The 19,934-nt window shown below is 37.2% G+C and overlaps 1 protein-coding gene across 1 annotated transcript in view; it reads right to left on the reverse strand.

The window, feature by feature from the left end:
* LOC104496932 (neuron navigator 3-like) overlaps positions 1–18,779 on the reverse strand; it is a gene marked incomplete at its 3' end in the record, with an annotated part of 93,834 nt that extends 75,055 nt beyond the window's left edge. Inside the window, exons 1-2 of the mRNA XM_010140126.1 lie at positions 18,694–18,779; positions 17,903–18,286 (exon numbers count right to left, since the gene is read on the reverse strand). Coding sequence (XP_010138428.1) covers positions 17,903–18,286; positions 18,694–18,779 — 470 coding nt within the window. The remainder of the gene's footprint in view (positions 1–17,902; positions 18,287–18,693) is intronic.
* Between the last annotated feature and the right edge of the window lie 1,155 nt (positions 18,780–19,934).

Raw genomic sequence — 19,934 nt, forward strand, 5'->3', positions numbered from 1 at the left:
GGATGAGGGGAGGAGGGGGAGGGAAATACCAACCCAACCCCACCTCATTACAAATAAATTCTTTCCCCACTTACTATATTTATAGATGATGGCAACACTTGAGTTGGAGAGCAGATTAGCAAGTGAGAGATTAAATAAAAATATAGCTGTAGACAGCAAAAACATCTGAAGTCCGTAGCAATTAATTAAGTCCCTGCCAACTTGGGAAATTCTGTGCCCCTCTCATGCTCCAGCCTTCTTGGCCATTGTGTTTGTTACCACCCACTTTGCAAAGCTGAAGTAATTTCTTTGAATGTTCCACACCAGCAGTATTTATCAGGATGTCAAAGGATTCTTTCCAAATTGAATATCGACAATAGCCTTTTTCTCTCTTTTTTTCTCATTCCTGACTACTGTTCCTCTCTCCCAAAGTCCAGCCAGTGCTCATTACAACTGTATCAGAATGAAGCCAACTTCATCAAGGTCAATAGAAGATGTTGAAAGATAAGCTGGAAAAAGATAAAGCTATTGACATTGGTATGCTGGACGAACATAACGTACCACAAAAGCAAATCTGAAAAGGGGTGGCAATTGCCTTCATAAATGTAACTGAACCGCAAAAATAGGTTCTCATATTTACTGAAGTGACAGAAAGGGAGGGCCAAAACGGTGACATTTCAAAATGGAACAATCACTGAGCTATAATCTCACCATTAAAAATGCCGTGGTGATAAATTTAAAAGAGGGGATCACTATGGGAGAGTCTTATATCTAATTACTGAATAACTACTAGAATCAAATATCTATCAACAAGGAGAATCAGAGTTTATTTTGAATTATAGTCTATTCTACAGGAAGATAGAACTTCAGGGAGGAGCTTGACATTCTTTTCTTTGGTAAAACAAACTGAACTGATTACAAGAATAAAAGTAGTTGGAAAATGTGAAAAAACCACCCCAAACCCAAACAACACAGCTACTAGAGTACAGGAAAACTGGTCAAATCTAAAAGACACCACAGGAGGTATAATGGAATTCAATACTGCTTCAAAAGAAAAATGCAAGGAGAAATAAACGACCAATATGATTTCAAAGTTCAAAGGTTTAAAAAGACCTTTCTTGTAAAAGGGAAACAGGGAGGAAACCAATTAATAATATGGCTTCAGCCAAGTCTTGCAGGCAAGAGATAACGCCTGAGAAGCAGAATTGTGAAGTAATAATATCCAAATGGGAATACAGAAGGCCTTTATAAAAATATCAGAGGAAAAAACTAGCACTAGGATGAGAAACCCATTAAGAAAGGGGGTCTGATTTTAAATTAGCAGTGACTCAGAGATAACCAAGGTAGTGGTTTTTTAAAAAAAAAATCCATCACAAATGAGAAAAAAATATAAGTGGCTAAAGTTTGGCTTTAAAAAACCCTTGATATACCAGTGATAATTTTTGAAAAAGATTTCTAAGATTTCGCTTTAAATTTACAGAAAAATAGCAGATGGAACAGCTTCAGAGGGAAACATCAACATGATACTAGCTTTCAGGAAGCACATTAACAATTATATATGTTCTTGTACAACGAATTAATTTTGTCTTTGCCCAAAATAATGTTCATTTAACAATACAAAATGGATATACTCTGGGAAACCTAAAAAGCCTTGCACTTTTTTAACTAGCGGAAAATTAAAGGAACTTGAGCATTAAAGCAAAATGGTGAATAAAGTTAAAGACTACAACTTGATACCACATATCCTATTAATTTTTTATTAAAAACAGTTGCTGCCATACAGTTTTGTGGAGCCTTTGATATTAGCTTCATGAAATTTTACTTTGATTAGAATATGAAGCCAGCTGATTCTTAGGGTTTGCACAAAGTCCTCATGGATCTGACACAAAGACTTTTTTACAAACTAGCAGCTAAATATGTATGAGAGAACTTTGAAACTGCAGCACAAAGGAAAACTATCATTACTTTTTTTGCCACTATAGCATATTACTCTCAAGTACTTATGCTGATACATGTCTTTCCATTCCTGACACAATACAGCACTGATTTATCTAGATTTAATGCAGTTTTCCTCTTTTATCTCCTTTATCTGGCTAAAGTTCTACACACTCAGCTACTGCAGGTTAAATTTCCTGGTCCATCCCAGTTGCACTCAGAATACATGAATGCCTCCAGGCCGTGTCTGGATTTCCATAGTCTGGGGATCCATGGAAATTAATGAAATGCTTCTTATAATTGAGAGCATCTCAAAGGGTTCTTGAGTGACTGTTTGGCTACACGTAGCAGCATAAAGCAGAAACATGATGCTCAGGGAGCCTCCTCTGCTGATCTTTTAGATCACTCTGAGATGCCAGAAGCACTGCAGGGACACTTAGGGCTCTCACTGCAACTGGCCAACATCTTCTGCAATAAAGGGCCAATCGTATTTCCCTAAAGGAAGACATAGCATCCATGTTAAAACCAGACACAACAGAAATACTAGTGTTTTTTTTCAGTTGACAACCTATAAAATTATTTCAGATTATCTCAGCTGAGTTGGATGAGGATGTTGCACAGTCTTATTTTACTGGCATACTAACCAGAGTCAAAGGGCAGCTACACAGGCATGCACACTGTACTTGTCATGGTACCTATGCTCTTGAGAACAGCGGTCCTCTCAGTATCCTTTTGATATATTTATGCACAGCAGTCTCTTTAGAAGAACTTCAGTTTAGTTAGAGTATATTTCTAAGACGTTGCAGCTTGTGATCAGTTCTTGATGCTACTTAGGATATATTATCAAGACAGAAATGTCTTTCAAAACCTGTGACCTGCTGAAAATAAAGAATAAACTACTTTTTATATTTGTTTTTAATTTAAAAATGTTGAACTGTACATAGCAATCTGGTATCATAATAATTACCTATGGCAAGGCCACAGTTGTGAACCCAGAAGTGCGCTGCAATCTTCTTGAAAGAGAAGCTCAAAGACCTTATTCCTTTGGCAGTTCAACTCTTTGTGAAACGAACTCGATATTTGGGTTTCATTGCTACTTTTACAGAGAAAGGACAACACCTACTGTTTTCCGAATGGGTGTTATAGAGAAGATTCTTGCAGCTTTAAGGCAAAGATTTCACATCATTCAGTTCCCTCTTGTATCAGAGGTAGGGCTAGTGAAGGAAATGGAGCTCCTGTCAAGGAAATTGTTATGGCTCCCTCAGTAAGCACTAGTCAAACACACTACCGACTGAGGTCAAATACTGCACGTAGCAGTGCTGACCAGCTGCCTTAAGTATTGATTTGCTTTGTGCTGAGTTGTACCAAACAGCTGCAGCAGGTCCAAGAATCTGACAAAATGTCACCAAAGCAGCAATCCAAAATTAATAAATGAACTGTCATAAATTTTCTGTGATGTACTCTGTTCTTACTGCCCACATTGGAAATCTGCAGAAATTGAGTCAGAGTTTTTGGGGCTCATTTATCATTACTCAGCAGTTCAGTGGCACTTACACACACAAGTCCAGTCTTCTTAAAATTTTCCACGTTGCCAATCCAATAGAATCATTCCAAAAGAAAATATGATGGGTAATTTAATGGAAAATAGCTCTTTAGGGAAAACTACTGGAAAGGTAGTTAGGATATTAACTTCCACCACTTACGTGGAAGGCTCTAAATTATCACTGTCAACATACTTTATTTTTAGTACAGAAAAAAAATTTTACCTACATACTCTTCCATTGAGTTTATCCACTTTATATTAATTCATTTCTCAAGAGTATTGCTGATATCATTATTTTAAATGATTAAAGAGAAAGAAAAATGTACAAAACAGGTGATTATAAATGTCTTCCTATCCTGAACAAAGGGAAAATACTTGTAAAATAGAGCAAATTCAGTTATTTTTTACGCATCATAAGATTTGGGTCATACGTGGCACACTGAGGCAATTCTTTTCATGGAGGGGAAGGATTTTAACTCAAAGAGGAGAAAGAATAATTCTTTAACCTTAAAGAAACCTGCTGATTTCTCTTTCAATCTCTTTGCTGTACAGAAACTGGTTTTCCTAAAATTGAGCCCTTCTAAAATCCTTCAGAAGGTAACTCCTTCCACTAAGGGACTATCCCTGGGTGACAGTATGTCATGTCATGCTGTGGCTGATGTAACTACATAGAGGCTTGTCAATGTAACTACATAGAGGCTTGTCACCTCAACGCAGTGCTCCACTAGAATTTCTTCTATTTAAAATGAAAAAAAAGAAAAAACCAACAAAAAAAACCCCAAACCCAAACCGCCAAACCAGCAGCTTTGATTTGTGGGTTTTTCTGTTTTGGTTTGGTTTGGTTTGGTTTGGTCTGGTTTTGTAAAATCTCTTTGAAACAGTCATGGTTCATCTTAATAGAAACCGAAAGCTAGGTGTTTAGCTGTGTTTCTGATACAATCAATAGAAAGAGGTAAGAGCCTCCAAGGGTTGGTTCATGACTCATGAAGGTTATATACCTTTATTGATCACTTGCCTCTCATAAAGCATTATATGCCCTCCAGTCACACCGGACACAGACCACTCATTAACTTTTGTCTATTTTGGTATTTATTTTGTCTACTTTGGCAATAAATGTCTTAAAGATCGAGGCTTGATTTTAAAAAATGAAGAAAAATACAGCCTACCTTTATCCCTCGTGTCTTGTGCCTAAATTTCACAATCTTGCTACTAAACTTGTGTGTGCATTTCTAGTTTGAATCACCAAATATTCAGATTTTAGGCACTGACTATTAACATTAATCTGTTCTCTGATGATCAGAAGATATATAATACATAACGCTTTCTGAGTAGTTTTTCCTCTAGAAACTGGTTCAAATCCTCTCCATTTGAAATATCATAATTTCACTCTTAAGTCAGTATACTGTCTGATAAAAAATTGTTGGAGATTATAGTATAAAAGACTCTAGCTTATATCAATAAGATCTATTTCTAGGTAAAACACTTTGAGGAATGACAGAGAACTGTTCTGTCAAATTGTACATCCCAGGACAATGCAGTTATTTCCACTACTAGACATGATTTTAAAGTGCAGTAAAGCAATTTTTGCTTTCATGAATTTACCTACACAGCATTTAATAGGGTTAGCAGCCATTTTACATTATATTCTGCAGTATGAAATGGATCTAGAGCATAATCCATCCAAAAGGAATACAAGAGAAACTTTAGTACATTGGAAATTAAAGCTGATGCACACAGGTAGCAGATTAAAAGCTTATTTGTTCAGGTAAATTGTAGCTAAGCAAAGCTATTTTAAAAATTCCATTCAAATAATGTATTTTAGATTATTCAGTCCAATAGGCAGGTTTGAATTGTAACTAAAAGGTATTCTTTTGTACAAAACGTCTTGTGTAAAATGCATCAAGGTTTCCACTCTTTAAGTGTACACATCTGATCCTGTTTAAATTGCTATGACAATCTTTTGTTTACAAAAGAAATCTTTCAAGACTTAATATTTTAACAATTAGATACAGGTGAGATTAGTGCTGCAACTTTAAAAGAAAACAACTCCAGGCATATTGCTGCATCAAACATTTCTCTGTGTGGAACTGATGTTGTCACAAGGGGCTCAGGAGGGGTAGGAAGCCTCCAAAATGGGGCTCGGGGAGCAGATTGAAGAAGGAGGATTGTCCTTTCTTCTCTCCATCAAAAGAAGACTCAGAGGTGACGTAGTTAAGATTTATAAGTAGGATGTTGACATAAGCAAATGGAGTTGCTTTTGTTTGTGTTTTGGTTTTTCCAAAGAGAAAAGTTAACATATGTTGTGTTTCACAGTGAATGTCCCACAGCAAAAGGGGGGACTCTGCACTGCCTGGCAGTTTTCCTGCCACGCTATATCCTTGACAGCTTTTCCTTCATAGTCCCTTCCTTTGAACAGTGTCTTTGGCCAGCCTATAGGGTTGAAAGTTCTTTTTTTTTCCTGAAAAATAAAAGGCTCCTGTGCTTTTCTAACTTTTACAGGTTTTGATACACCTTTCTTTTATTTCTATCTAACCATAGATAACCCATAACTAGCTTTTGGCTGGATTCCAGTCATCTTTGTTAGCCACTATTGATGAAGGTACTTTGAAAGGCAATTACCAATACAAACTGTAGTGAATGTCGTTGCTTTCCTGCAGCCCCAAGACAGACAGCAGTAGGGGTGTGGTCTAAGAGCTGCACATGGCAAGGAAACGAGTCAAAGCCTTGGAATTTTCCTCTTTTGCGCTGTAAGCAGCCCTACAGGTCAAGCAGCAGACATACACTGACACTTTTAAGATGCTAAGCTTAATTTAAATTTACCCTTCCTTTCACCTACCAGTTTTGTTCATTTGCCAACTAGGAGGAAGACCAGGTGTACACAAAAACATCAAGTAGCTGTCACAGAAGATCATTTTGCCCCTTTCTCATTACCTCTTCTGGGTACAAAAGAGTGCATCATAACTTAGCACTCCATTTTTTCCCTGTCTCATCATTTTAGGGGTCTGCTGAAGCTGCCAAATCCAAATGTTCTTTAAAGTGAACTTACACCTAATAAATCTAAGGCAAAGGATTTTTGTAGTGTTACAAATGAATCACTTTCTATCAAAGTATTAATTGGAACATTCTCCTAAGTCATATGGGGTTTTTTGTTAAGCATGCATACATACTAATACCATGAACTACATCAATCTGGTAAGTAGCTATTAGAAAAACAGTTCTTTAATACGTTACTTAAGTAAGAAACAAGAGTATTTTACTCCACAAGGAAGTAGATCTCTCTGAGGCAAATTAGAACAAAGAACAACTTAGTGATCACAAGCTGCAGCATCTCCAATACTAAATTATCAAAATCAAATTTTTTATATTCAGTTTCATGAAGAATATGTTTAAAATATGCTGTGTTTGTTAATGCTAGAACTGTAATCGCAATATCACCTATTGTAATGCAAATTTCAGTATTTTTTTAATACCCACGCAGGAGAGAAAAGTTACATTATTTTTTCCTCCAGCCATCAAACAAATGAAGACATTATAAAGAACTCCATGGTTTTCTTCTCTTCAGGACTCAAATAAATATAACACAGGAGATTCAAGTTCTTTAATTTTATATTTGAGCCTGGAGTATTTTGGATAATGATTTAAATCTTGCTATCCATGTTTTGCTCTAAGACAAAAGAGACAGTACTTCAGTCTTTGCTGATAATTATAAAGTGGGCCAAAATGATGTTGCTGCTGAAAATGTAAACTGAGTCTTAGTTAGTTGTTATTAAATACATTGATACTCTCTTCACAAGAGGATTATAATCAAAATAAGCCATATGCATTTTTGCTGAAGGGAAGCATTAGCAATCTATTAATATAGAACAATAATACACGTCCAGCCTCATTTCAAATATTTTTAAAGTATCTAAACCAAACTTTGAGATAAGCAGAAATCAAGAATGCAAACAGACTACATCACATTAATTCCTATCTCCGTACCAACCACTTTGAAAAAGTAGGTTTGTGAGAATGTTAAATGTGATAGCTGTAACCAGCCAGCCTTCGGTGAAATGACTGTACAGCAAACTACAATCAGCTCATTTAGTATCACATGGGAATGTAATTCACTTTCATTTCTTGCAAAAGTTTAAAAACTTATTTCCATGAATTACTTTCTTTTATAAACTGAAATTAGATGTTATTGTCACTCTGCCACTTGACAAAACCTGAGAAAGAGAAAACGTCATTTGTCATTCATTTGACATAATCACTTCCAGCTCAGTCTTGTTTTAAAGTAAACATCTGCCATGCACTGTTCATGCCTTTTCTAAATGTTGTCTCCAAAGAAATGTGCCTGCAGGCGTGATGTTGCAGGATCATGACAGTTTAAAATACTAATGGCAGCATGCTAACACTGCAGTCTGTTAATGTCACTGATATTAATAAAATATCTAAACCTAAAAGCACGCAGCATGTTTCCATGTTATTGTTTGTGGTTCTATCAGCAATTTCTATAGAATTTTAAAGCAACTAAGGAAGGGGACAATCTCACAAAATTAGACCAAAGCCCAGTTGCCTCACTACTTCGTATTGTCCAAATCCTGACTTCTGACCAGAAGCAAAGTCATACTCAGTTAAAATACTATTCTTTCTAAATCAATAAGACTGTACAAAAACATATTACTCAAAATTTCATTTCTCATTATGCTTTTGAAAATAAGGTATTCATCCTCAGAGGATCCCCAAAACTTAACAACATAATGAGCCAAAAAAACAGGACTGCTCATTTCAACATAATTATTCTGCTCTTCATGCACAGATACACACATATTTATGCTTTAGGTACTTAAATTTAGCATCTGTACTCTGCAGAAAGAGTAAAAACCGAGATAAACATTGTAATAGATATTTCTAACTAGTAACTTTCTCGATAGCTTAGCAGATGCCAAAATGAAGAAAGATTTACACCAGAGATTAAGAAAACGCAGGGTCATTTGAGAGTAATAAAAGTAAATGGTGGGAGATGTTACCAGCAACAGCTGTGGAAAGAAATTATGGAAGATTAAAAGTACAGAAGAGAGCAACAATAGTAAAAACAGTTAAAAATTTAAATTGCTTCTCAAGCGAGATTCTTTAATTACGGTTTCTGGCAATATTTGCATAAGAACTGCAAAAACAGTGAGGTACAGATATTTGTAATTATTTCAGTATCCTAAGAACCTATTAATACAGTAAAATCACAGATAGGAAAATTATAGCAGATCACACGACTATATGAACCATGCTGACTTTAACATCTATAACAACTTTTTTAGGCTGGGTGCAGAATAGCAATCACAGGCATACTTAATGGTATGGGAAACTGAGCCTCCCTACACAGCTCAGTAGAAGTCACTTTTGCCCAAGAAAGTCTTAGACAGCAACAAGTAGGTATATCTACTTTGAGTTTTATTATTTTGTAACTATGGGATGAATATTTGTATTATTGCCATAGACATCGGTACTCAGAGTTGGACACAGCTGAAATGTTGGGAGACAGAAGAAAGGGTAGAGGGGTGAATATGTGCACAAAGTGAATAGTTCAGTACTGTGACATATGTATTTCTTTTAATTATCCATAGTAAATCTTGCTCTGTTACCAGAAGTACCAAACTGAACAGGTAATAGTTACAGCATGGCAGGAGAGTGATCACATCAATATCAAACTGCAGAGACATGTGGCAGAAAGCACAGTATTAGTACAGTGCTGAAATACACATTACACAGAAGCATCTGGATAGAAAGGCAAAACATAAAGTATGTCCACTGAACAGCATCCCAAAGGGTGAAATTCCAAACAACATCAGCAATTTCAATGTGCTGCCAAAACTTTACAGTATGAGAAGAGGCATTGTATTCTATAAGGATTTTAAGTTGCTCTTCATGATGTCTCTCAGCCTTTTCTGATCCTACCAACTCTATGAAACAGGACTCCCAGTTCAATACCCCTTTGAACTCTGGAAAAGTTCCTTTTCCAAACAATATTCCAGCTCAAGGCTCTTCTGCTCAGACAAACATGAGGAGAAGGCTTATAGTCATTCATGCAGGAGTGTAGTTAATACACTACAGGCAAAATCTGGAATTATTTTATTATAATTATAATTAATAATGTATCATGGTGATTACGGTTTGGCTGAGAACAAACCAGCCTGGCTGAGCTAGTCTGAGATAACTGCCAAATCTTCTGCATGTGTGACAGATGGTGAAAGCATTTTAAAGACTCCCTGTGCAGAAGAACTCTGTGTAACTAGGACTCTGATTCAGTGCAACAGCAAAGTAACTGAAGTGGGTCATGATAAAAGCACACTAGGCAACATAGGCTACCTTTAAAGATTTGGGCTTCGTCTGAAGAAAAGGTGAAGAAAAAAGAGAACAGTGCATTCAAGTGATGGTGGAAGGAAAACAGTTGCACAATTAATGTTGACTGTTGACTGATGAAGGAAACTGCGGCTTTTGACAGAGTGCACTATATTCAGCAAACATAGGGGCTCGAAGGACAATGATTGAACTCAGTGGCACTATAGTCCCTTCTAACAGGGCTTGTTTGAACTTCCCTAAGTTTTCATGGACAATGTGGAGTGGTTTGGAAACATTGCAACTTATTTTCAATAAACTTTATTCTTCCCAAGAACATAATTCACTTTGTGTGCTTATGTCTAATCTCTCTTGGCTCATCTTACTTTGAAAAGGGTTTTGAACTCGAAGAATGTTCCTCAAACACTCCCTCTAAGAGTCCCAGAAGACAAATGCTAAAGTGTAGAGGAGGAAGACAGAACGATAAATGAAAAGTAATAATATACCTCCGAGAACTCTCTGAGTCACATCCCAGGTTACACCCGTTGCAGAGAATCCATGTTCCTCTCTAATTAATTTCTTATGTTAAATGAAGCAAGGTAAGTTGCAAGGAAAGGCCATTTATAGACCAAAAGAAAGAGTCCAAATTAGAAAAGAAGATCAAAAGAAGAATGATACAACCATTGACTTTTATTGAACCATTACAGTACTTTCCCTAGAACAAGCAAATATGCTGTGTTCCTTTCTACATCAATGTGCTTTCCAGACCGGTATGCAAGCAACACTTAAACCTTGGCTCACGTTGCATTCATGAATTTAACTTTTCATGAAGTTGTTCAAAGAGCAATTGAATACTATTATTTGGATGAGTTGTCTCAGGCTAGGTCTCCACTTGGAGATCTTTCAATCCTTTGCTTTTTGCAAGAAAATGGAGATGCAGGTACTATCTGAAACTAATTTAGAATGGAATCTAACCAGGGACCTGATCTTCTTTTTACACCAGTTCCATGCCCTTAATTTCAATGCATTATTTCTGATCTATCCTTGAAACAAGAATCAGTCTGAAAGCATACATTTGCCAGAAGTAATCAGCCCATATATCTAAAGAATATTGTATTGCCGGCTCACAAAAACAACAAGTTTTAAAATATAAGCAGGAGCTGTAATTTAGTCTGTCAGAGAAAACCCAAGTGCAGTCGTCGTGAAGAACATGGGGTTGCTGTCAGCAAAAGTTGCTGGCTCTAGGGATGGACAGAGTACTGAAACTTCTGCTTGCTAATATAAATCAGATATTTGCAGCATATAATTAATTTTCTGCCTGTACAGAGATGCCAGCAGTCTTTTACAAGGGAAAGGCCGGGAAAAATCATGCCAATTATGAAAAAGTTTATACTAATGATACCATAGGGAAAATGTATACATTCTTCACATACCTCCAGGGACAACAAAGAAGAGAATAATCCTCTTTCATGGAAGTTCATCATACCAGTGGCAAGGCATGCCTTGAAGCCCTGCCACAAACCCTATTATTTTTTGTTCAGAGGAGAAAAACTGAGATGTGAAACGCTGCATGTGGTAAGATGAAACCTCCAGTACCTACTCTGTTGTGAAGGACCAAAACCCATCCTGCTAAACAAAGGAAGAGTTTCAGCAATCTCTGTGTTGCTTTTCCCACCTGATTTCATACCACAAATGTGACTTGTATTGTTGAAGATCAGCATAAAAAATTCTTAGTGTGTGTGGTTGGCCTAATACAGGTTTTTTGTGATTCATTTTGGTAAGCATGTGGGGTTTTTATGTTTTTATAATCAGAACTTATCAAAATATTTAATTTTTCCGCTTCCTAAACACCATTCTACTGCTCCAAGGAACAGCATGCACTTACAAACAAACAAATAAATCTACGTCAACACAGCACTACTAAGGTTGTAGAAATCAAACATTGAAAGGTTAGGAAATGCGAGAATTTGCTGAACACTCATAATTTAAATCCCTCATGGCTGTGCATTATGACAAAATTTTTACTTACATCATAGCATATAGTATGTTCTGTGGCACCCTGTTTGGAGGGTCCAAAGAGCATAGGAGCCCAGCTTTCATTCGTTGTGTAAGGGAAAGCAGTCATTACAAAGCAAACCCTGCTTCACATCTGTAGGCTTTAAGCTCAAAAATGACTTTGGGCCTTGCTCATACAATTTGCTAATGCCAAGAGCAGTTTGCACAGTGAAGTTGGAATATACTGAGATTTTAGTTGCTGAGATCAAATAAATCTTTCCTGAATACACATGAGATTCATTTTATTAAAAAACCTTGTGTCTTGTGTAAAATTGGTCAACTTTTCACACAAGACACAAAATAATCTCCTGACAAATTTGAAGTCACTGCCACACAACCTGACAAGCAATAGACTCAGAGATGAAAGACTCAAAAACAACAGAGTAGTTTTTAGCACAACATTTTTAGCCGGTCTGACAAAGCTGTGTAAACCAAAACAGATTTATGTGGTGGGAAATGCTGGACAACCTCATTAACTGAGAACTGGTTATAGCCTCCCTGTGGTTTCACATGCAAAACATGCATGTACCTGCACACTATATACAACAAATTAACACATACATTACTAAACAACACTTCAAAGCAAAATAAAGTGTCTGACTGACATCTAAAGTTTGAGGAATATTAAGAAAAAATTAAAAATCTCTTAATTTGGTCTTTCAAATTTTTTTGTTTTAGGGAAAACATGCCTGGTTTTAAGTCTGGGTGTGAATATTGCATGGTGGGAAGAGCTCTAAAATTCTCACTCCCAGGAGAAAAAAAGATATGGAGACACATAAAAACGTGGGCGCTACTGACATTCTCTGTCTTTAATTACATGACTCCCAGCCTCTAAATTTTTCACCCTCTCTCCCACTTTGAGCTTAAGGTTCTTGTTCTCACATGCAAACCTCCACAAAAGTCCCTTCTGCCCACATCTCATTTCTAATTTTCTCCTTCTGTTACTGCCTGAGCTCTATCCAAATTATTTTCTTAAACTCCTACTGTACACTTTCTCATCATGCCAATGCTTGTCTTCCAAAGAACTGAGCCGTGTTCATTTGAATTGCTCTCTAAAATAAGCTTTTTTCTGCAAGGTCAGCAAATGCTAATATGGCAGCTAAAACAACCATCTTTTCTTAAGTAACTGGTTTGCTAGATGAAAATAATTTTTTTTTATCCTGATGCATTGCATCTGTTTAACTAATGCAGACTATCCCTGACTTGTGTCACAGACATACTTTCACCGGATAACTGTGAAAAGTAAAAATTATATCATACCTAGTTAATATCTTAGAACTTCTTCAACTAATTTGCTGGGCGTGTAAATCCAGAGTCACTCCATGAACCCTTTCTCCCTTCCTGATTAAATAATTTTATTTCCTTAATGGAAACTTGATTTTAAAAAGATGGGACTGAAATCAACCCCGTAAAACTGAAAACTGCCAAATTTCACAGCTGCTCCTTATCTCTGTGATGGTCTGACCAAAACCTCAGAGCTGACAGCTCTAAGTTCTGCGAAAGCTGGGTTATGAATTTTTATTTGTCAGACATGGATACAAGCCATCAACATAAATCTACTTTAAGGTCAAGGAAAAGAAACAGAAAACGCTTGCCTAAGCTGCAGAAGCACTAGCGGGAGACAGTTTTTAGGCTCACACCCATATATACACGTATAAGTGTAAGATAGTGTTGTTACTTTTTTCACACTGCATAGACAACAGGATACCCACTTCCCACTGCTCATGTGTACTGCCTCCTTCTGACACCCACGAAGGGCAAAGCAGATGGAGAAGATCAGAGTTCTGGTCCTGTCAGCGACAAATGCATGTTCTGACACACTTCAGGCACACGCAAGCTTTCTGCTGCCTAGAGTCCATGTATATTCACCCTACACTGATCCACTGACAAGACAAGCTGTAAAGATCATGCCCTGTTTCAGAGATTCAAGACTGCAGGTAAGTTCTGGATTTCTTAATATTTTCTCTTACATCTTCAACAATAAGTTCTTCCTAAGTCCCCTTCAAATGTGAGAAATTTGCTTTTTCCCCACTCATTGTGGCATATTGTGTGCTCAGAAACTAGAAGCCTCAGAAAACTAGCAGCCTCAGAAGCTTGCTTTCTCTTCCTATTCCTTATAAACAAAATGGTGATATATTAGCAGGAGTGAAGAATGAAAAATATTTGTAAAGGTCAGATAGTTTTTTACTTAGCAAAGCAGTGTTACCTGTCTGCATCCACAGTCACGTCATGAACCCCTCTCTGAATGACGTCTCGAGAGGCAGCTAGGTCTGGTATTCGGTTCAGGCTTCTTGTATATAGGTTGAGTCCTCCATCTGTCATGTACCTGAAAATAAATGCGTGGTCAATCAGTGGGAAATGCAGCCATCTGGCAACGATGTTTCATTCTAAAGTTAATGGACTGCGGAATTCAAATGTTTATGGTATGGGCTGTCCTATTAGAAGGTAGGCTTATACTAAATATTCTCACTTTGTATGTCAAGTGCAGGGATATCAGATATATGCCTATTTTCTATGACCACTTGCCTTTTTCTGTGATGGCTTACAGACCAGACTGTTTTGCTGAAATATAATTAGACTGAAGCCCTCGAGTATCTTCAGACTTTTAAAGTACATTTTAAGTACTGTAGTTTTGTCAAAAAGAGATGCAACAAGCGTAACTCCTACTAAAAAAAGAAAGTAACAAAAGGAAAAAGAAACAAGTAGCATCCATCTAAATGGGAAGAGAAATTGAGAACCCAAATCCATAGTCCCTGCTGGGATACAATTATTCAGATATGAAAGTGATATACACAGCAGCCCTTACAATGGCATTTAAGAATGCTTCTATCTGTTCTTTTTGCTTAATTCCCACCACTTCACATTATAATGAATGACTAATGAATCAAACAGAGAGTGTAGTGCTGCTTAGTCACTAGAGAACCATTAAAAGTTCCTGAGTTTCAAGCAGTAGCAATAATTTCTGGAATGCCTACCCACAGTTTAGTTGTCTCTGTGAGAGATCTTGGTGCTTATAACTGAGCAGTACCACAAGACTGTCCTACTCTCAACTTGTCCATTATTTTCTCAAAGGACCTTTCATTAAACTATCTTCCCTCTTGGACTATCATATTTTATAATTCCCTCTTGTAGATTTTGGCAACCTTACTGTAGCAGCCTAGTACAGTTTGCACGAATTTATTTGTGCAAATAAATTTGGGAATGGTCTTTTAAGCAAGGCCTGTTGCGATAGGACAAGTGGTGATGGTTTTAAACTAAGACAGAGTAGATACAGACTAGATATAAGGAAGAAATTTTTTACAAGAGGGTGGTTAAATGCTGGCACAGGTTGCCCAGAGAGGTGGTAGATGCTCCATCCGTGGAAACATTCAAGGTCAGATTGGATGGGGCTCTGAGCAACCTGATCTAGTTGAAGGTGTCTCTGCTCACTGCAGCGGGGTTTGGACTAGATGACCTTTAAAGGTCTCTTCCATCTCAAAGTATTGTGTGATTGCATGATTCTATTTGCGACAGACCCTGCACATGTATGGCACTTCACATATAAGTATACATATACAGAAAAAAAAAATTGTATAGCTCAGTGAACCTACGGAAAGAAAAACAACAGGCTTACTGAAATAAGCATAGTCCTAATGCTAGGATGGTGGTTAAAATGATCTGCTGGAGTTTGCTCCTACTTCAAATAATCTTTAACACAAGCTATCCTTGAGTCATGAAATGATGCCACTCAAACCAATCTTTCAGTCAAAGCATATGTCCAAGTATCAAACATTTAACTTTAATAACGCTACACAGACTCCCAGGCACAAGCCAAGGCACACACATGCTGCTGGTGCTCCAGATGTTAGGCTGGCCCTCTCCCTGTAGTTCCTTCCAGGAGCTGATTTAATTGAAATCAACTGTTCTGGAGACCTCAGAGCTAACAGAGCAGTCTGGGAGCACCAGCCTCCACTCCCAAGCTTTGGGGTGAGTGAACTGGTACAGATTTTGAGAACAAAGCTGTGGTAAAGTAGCCCTGTGCAACAGCTACAGTTTGAGATGGCATTGTGTCCTGGATGGCAATCTGGATGAAGGCAACTTCAAGCGCATTAGAACACAACTGGGTTGGTTTGTTTATTTTTAACTAAACTCTGAAGCATTTTACGCACTGGTAAGATTTGGCCTGGAGTTCAGCAAGGGATTTCTGAAACCTTGGTATCTGGAGTCTGCAGAAGGTAACTTCACATTTATTTTCAAAGGTAAATTAACAGTCAGACTTACACACTAGATTTATCCTTTTCTTAATGAAAATATTTAGACTTTCAGGCAGATTATTTATCTAGGGGTGAATTATGCAGTAGGTTCCAAGGCTCTGGAATTGCATATTAAACTTAGCTGTGGTTTAAATGTAATCCAGACTGTATGGGTTTTCTTCCTGTATAAGCAAGGTCTGAATGGAGAGACTGAACAAGTGCAACAGGCCTTCCTTGCACTAATTTCTAATTACTGCTGCATTTCTGTACCCAAGTGTTTAAAGTAATTAAACTGATAATGGAAGAGGCATAAAGGAGATAAGACTTTACATGCCTCAGTGAATCCTGAAATTTCAGAGCTTATTAACTTGTTTTTAACATTTACTGCACCTAAAATGTTAACTGAGCACATTGCAACTTACTGTCTATTGAGTCATCCTTATTACAGATGCAAAGAAAAGTCACACAAGATTGCTATAGTCATCGTCTAATGTGATAAGCTAATTAATACAACTTGTCAGGCACTGCAAAGGATTCCCCCATGCATCTGGTAACATTTATATTTCCTTTAGTATAAAAGGTCTTCAGACATTAAAGTAACACATTTTCCATATGTCTTTTCTCTGTTCTAGCACACATGAATATGGCATCCTACTTGATAGCTGCTAATGCTGTGCTGTGGACAACCTTGTCAGCAGTGCTCCATTCACAGATCATTGAGACAGTGCACCAGGGAGATACAGGAATATGTTTTTTTTATAGTTATGCTTTTTCTAGAGAACTATCTTTGGATGGTGCTTGAGGTGAGACACTGTTCTAGGCAGAGCTTTGATCACAGACTTACATTTGCCTTTAGGAACATATCATATCCAATTTCATCAGCCACCATTCTCTAATGATAGCTATACTTCAAACAAAAAGATTAGATTGTCAGCAAGAGTCCTAAATTTATACAGAGTAAAGTAGTGTGGTATGGCATAGCCATGTACTCTGTGAGACTTCTTTTCAGCCCAACGTTACCTCAGCCACTAAGCAGCCTTGAGATGCCAACAACAGCACGGAACAGTAATTTAAGTATGAGTAAAATTGTAACATAGCTTGTTTTTTAAAATGAATCTTTAGGAGTTCTAATATACATAGAAGTGACTTAGTTACATTCCAAGAATGATACAGGAATTGTTAAACAGTAGTTTGAAACATGGGGAATGCAATATCTCAAAGTCAATCAATTGATTAAGCAAACCTAAATAAAAATAATTTTCATTTACACTCCTGGCTATGCTAGGAGAGTGACTGATCCATTCTTTTATGAAAAGATATTCCAACAGTTTAGATGATATGCGCAGTTGAAAAATTGCAATAAAGGGCTATCACACAGACTACACTAGACAATATCTGAGGTGGAAACAGAAAAAGACATTGCTGTCAGCAACTGCTTTTCATCAGCTGCATCCAGTACCATATCTACCTTATCTACCATCTCAAATAAAATATAAAAATACCAAAAGAAGACCCATCTGAAAGTAAGGAAAATGGTGCTTTACCAAGTAACTAAGAAATTCTAGTAAGTAATAAGAAGTACCAGTGCACTTTTTAACATTCATAGCAATGTAATCTTGATGTTAAAGGAAAAAAATTGAATTTGAAGGCAGCTGAGAACATCACTGGCAGTTTAGGAGCTTATTCTTGTTTTGGCTTTTTTATACGTATTTTTTATGTCACAATAATTTTTATAATGCAATTTTATAATGCAATTTCCACTTGTATGCCAGAATTTATTACAAAAATCCCATTAAAACTGCCAATCATGCATTAGTTCAAATGGTGAAAAAGTGTTACTTACCCACTATTGATGTCATCAGTTCTGAGGCTTTTCCCAAGAATGTCCCCATCACTCATGTAGCCACCAACGTCAACTTCAGAGGCCATGTCCAAATCAGCACTTCCCTTCTCACTCATGTCAATCTGTGAGATATTTCCAAGGCGAGAAACAGCTGCTCGCCGAAGTGGGGTGGTGTACATGAATCGAGAAGGGTCTGTGTGTATGAAGCGACTCGTGCTGCTGCGAGGATAACCAGCACCCAAGGACGGGGCATCTCCTGCCTGCAGCCGAGGACTGGCCTGCCCTAGCCTCCAAGTCACTGGAGTGGACCGGCTTGTCAAGCTGGGTATGCTTCTCCCGTTCACCTCAGTTGTCACAGTGCTGTCAAAAGTCGTCTCCAATGTGCTGCCAAACAAAACGGAGAAATCAGTGAGCTGTGCTTTCTCTGTTCCTGAGAAACAAGGCAAAGCAAAGGCTGGAAGAATTTTTTTGTCAAAGTTTTTTGTGTCTGTGTGTTTCTTCACCTGCACACTTGTGTTTGTGTATATAATAATCTCTACTTATAACCTAAACTAAATTTTATAGGTTTCAAAGTAGATGTATATGAAACAATAACCATCTTTGTGAATGATCGTACGAGACACTTTGACAGTAAAGTATATTAAAGTCACATTTAAGTTGTTGAGGCAGTGTAGCAAACAGTATTGGTTAGTGTCACAGTTAATTTTCCCTTGCAAGTCTCTAATTCATTGAGAAGCTAGAAATATCTCCCACCGTCCAAATTTTTACCAGCCTACACAAAGCCATTATACCTGTGGCTTATCTGGGTCCCTCTAAGGCTGGACATGGTTTCTTCCAAATTCTGTCTCAGGTCTGCTATATTCTTTACAGTTCTCATTCTTCTTGTTTCTGGGTCTTCCCCTGGAATAAAACAGCAAAACCAGCATAAATTTTAGCACCACAAGTGTATAACGTTGAATACATTGCACACATCTACACACAGCTGAGAATACACACATATGGTAGTAAATGGGTCTGCCGCTTTAATATTTTAAAAAAATATCCCCCCATTCCTTCAGTAATAAAACACACATACTCTTATAAATAACATGTGGTATGTATAAAAAAAACCCACACCAAAAAGAATCCTGGTGAAATATGTTTGTTAGGGCCCAAATCTGTTAATGAAACTCGGATTTACAGTATTGGGATTTTTATCCTCTGTAATCAAGGCATGATGCAGTCTCAGACCACTTGGTACATTACGCAGCCTCTTTTTCCTCCTTGACATTTTACATGACTGGGTAGGAAATAAAGCCACAGTAAATCTGTGTCTGGAAAGAATTGGGATGACTGTTACAACAACTCTTCAGTATGCACTTAATATCCAGGCTATTTCAAAGTACTCTTTAAGTTAGTCACTTAATAAGGCATCTTTCCTGAACACTAATGGTTTCCTGAAGAGGGAGATTACTCTCCATACAGGATAAAAAAAATATTCTTCTTGGGACCAAAAACCTGAACACTCTAAGCACATGCGTCATTTATACAATTACGGATTTTAACAGCATTCAGGGATCCATTGTAATAAAGCTACTCTGGTATTTGAACCTCGCAGAATTTCACCTGGAACATCCTCAATAATGTTTACTTCACATGATTAAAAAAAAAAAAGTAAGAAAAAATGTTATACATTCTGTGTTTCAAAAGGAAAACATAACAAGCCTCAAAGCAACCTCCAAAGGTCATATGCAAAGAAACAAAAATGGATGTTTTCTAGCATATTCTTTAATGAAGGAATTTTAGTTCATTTTTCTTTAGCAGAATAAGAGAATTTCAAAACAAAATCTGTGACAAAAATCACTGATTTGTTCAAGGCTAATGTTCTGTTTCTGTCTGTGTCCTGTACCTGCTGCTTGAAAGAAATTTGGCAAGAAGCATCACTGTTATAGTTGTGTGTACACTGCTGAGTGTGAAGTGCAAATAGTTTCTTTTTGACTCTATCAATGATAAATTTCATGTCATACCTCACCTTATTAGTTTTACTTCCTAT

The sequence above is a fragment of the Buceros rhinoceros genome, unplaced genomic scaffold (assembly GCF_000710305.1).
Source record: "Buceros rhinoceros silvestris isolate BGI_N320 unplaced genomic scaffold, ASM71030v1 scaffold6857, whole genome shotgun sequence".
Classification (NCBI taxonomy): domain Eukaryota; kingdom Metazoa; phylum Chordata; class Aves; order Bucerotiformes; family Bucerotidae; genus Buceros; species Buceros rhinoceros.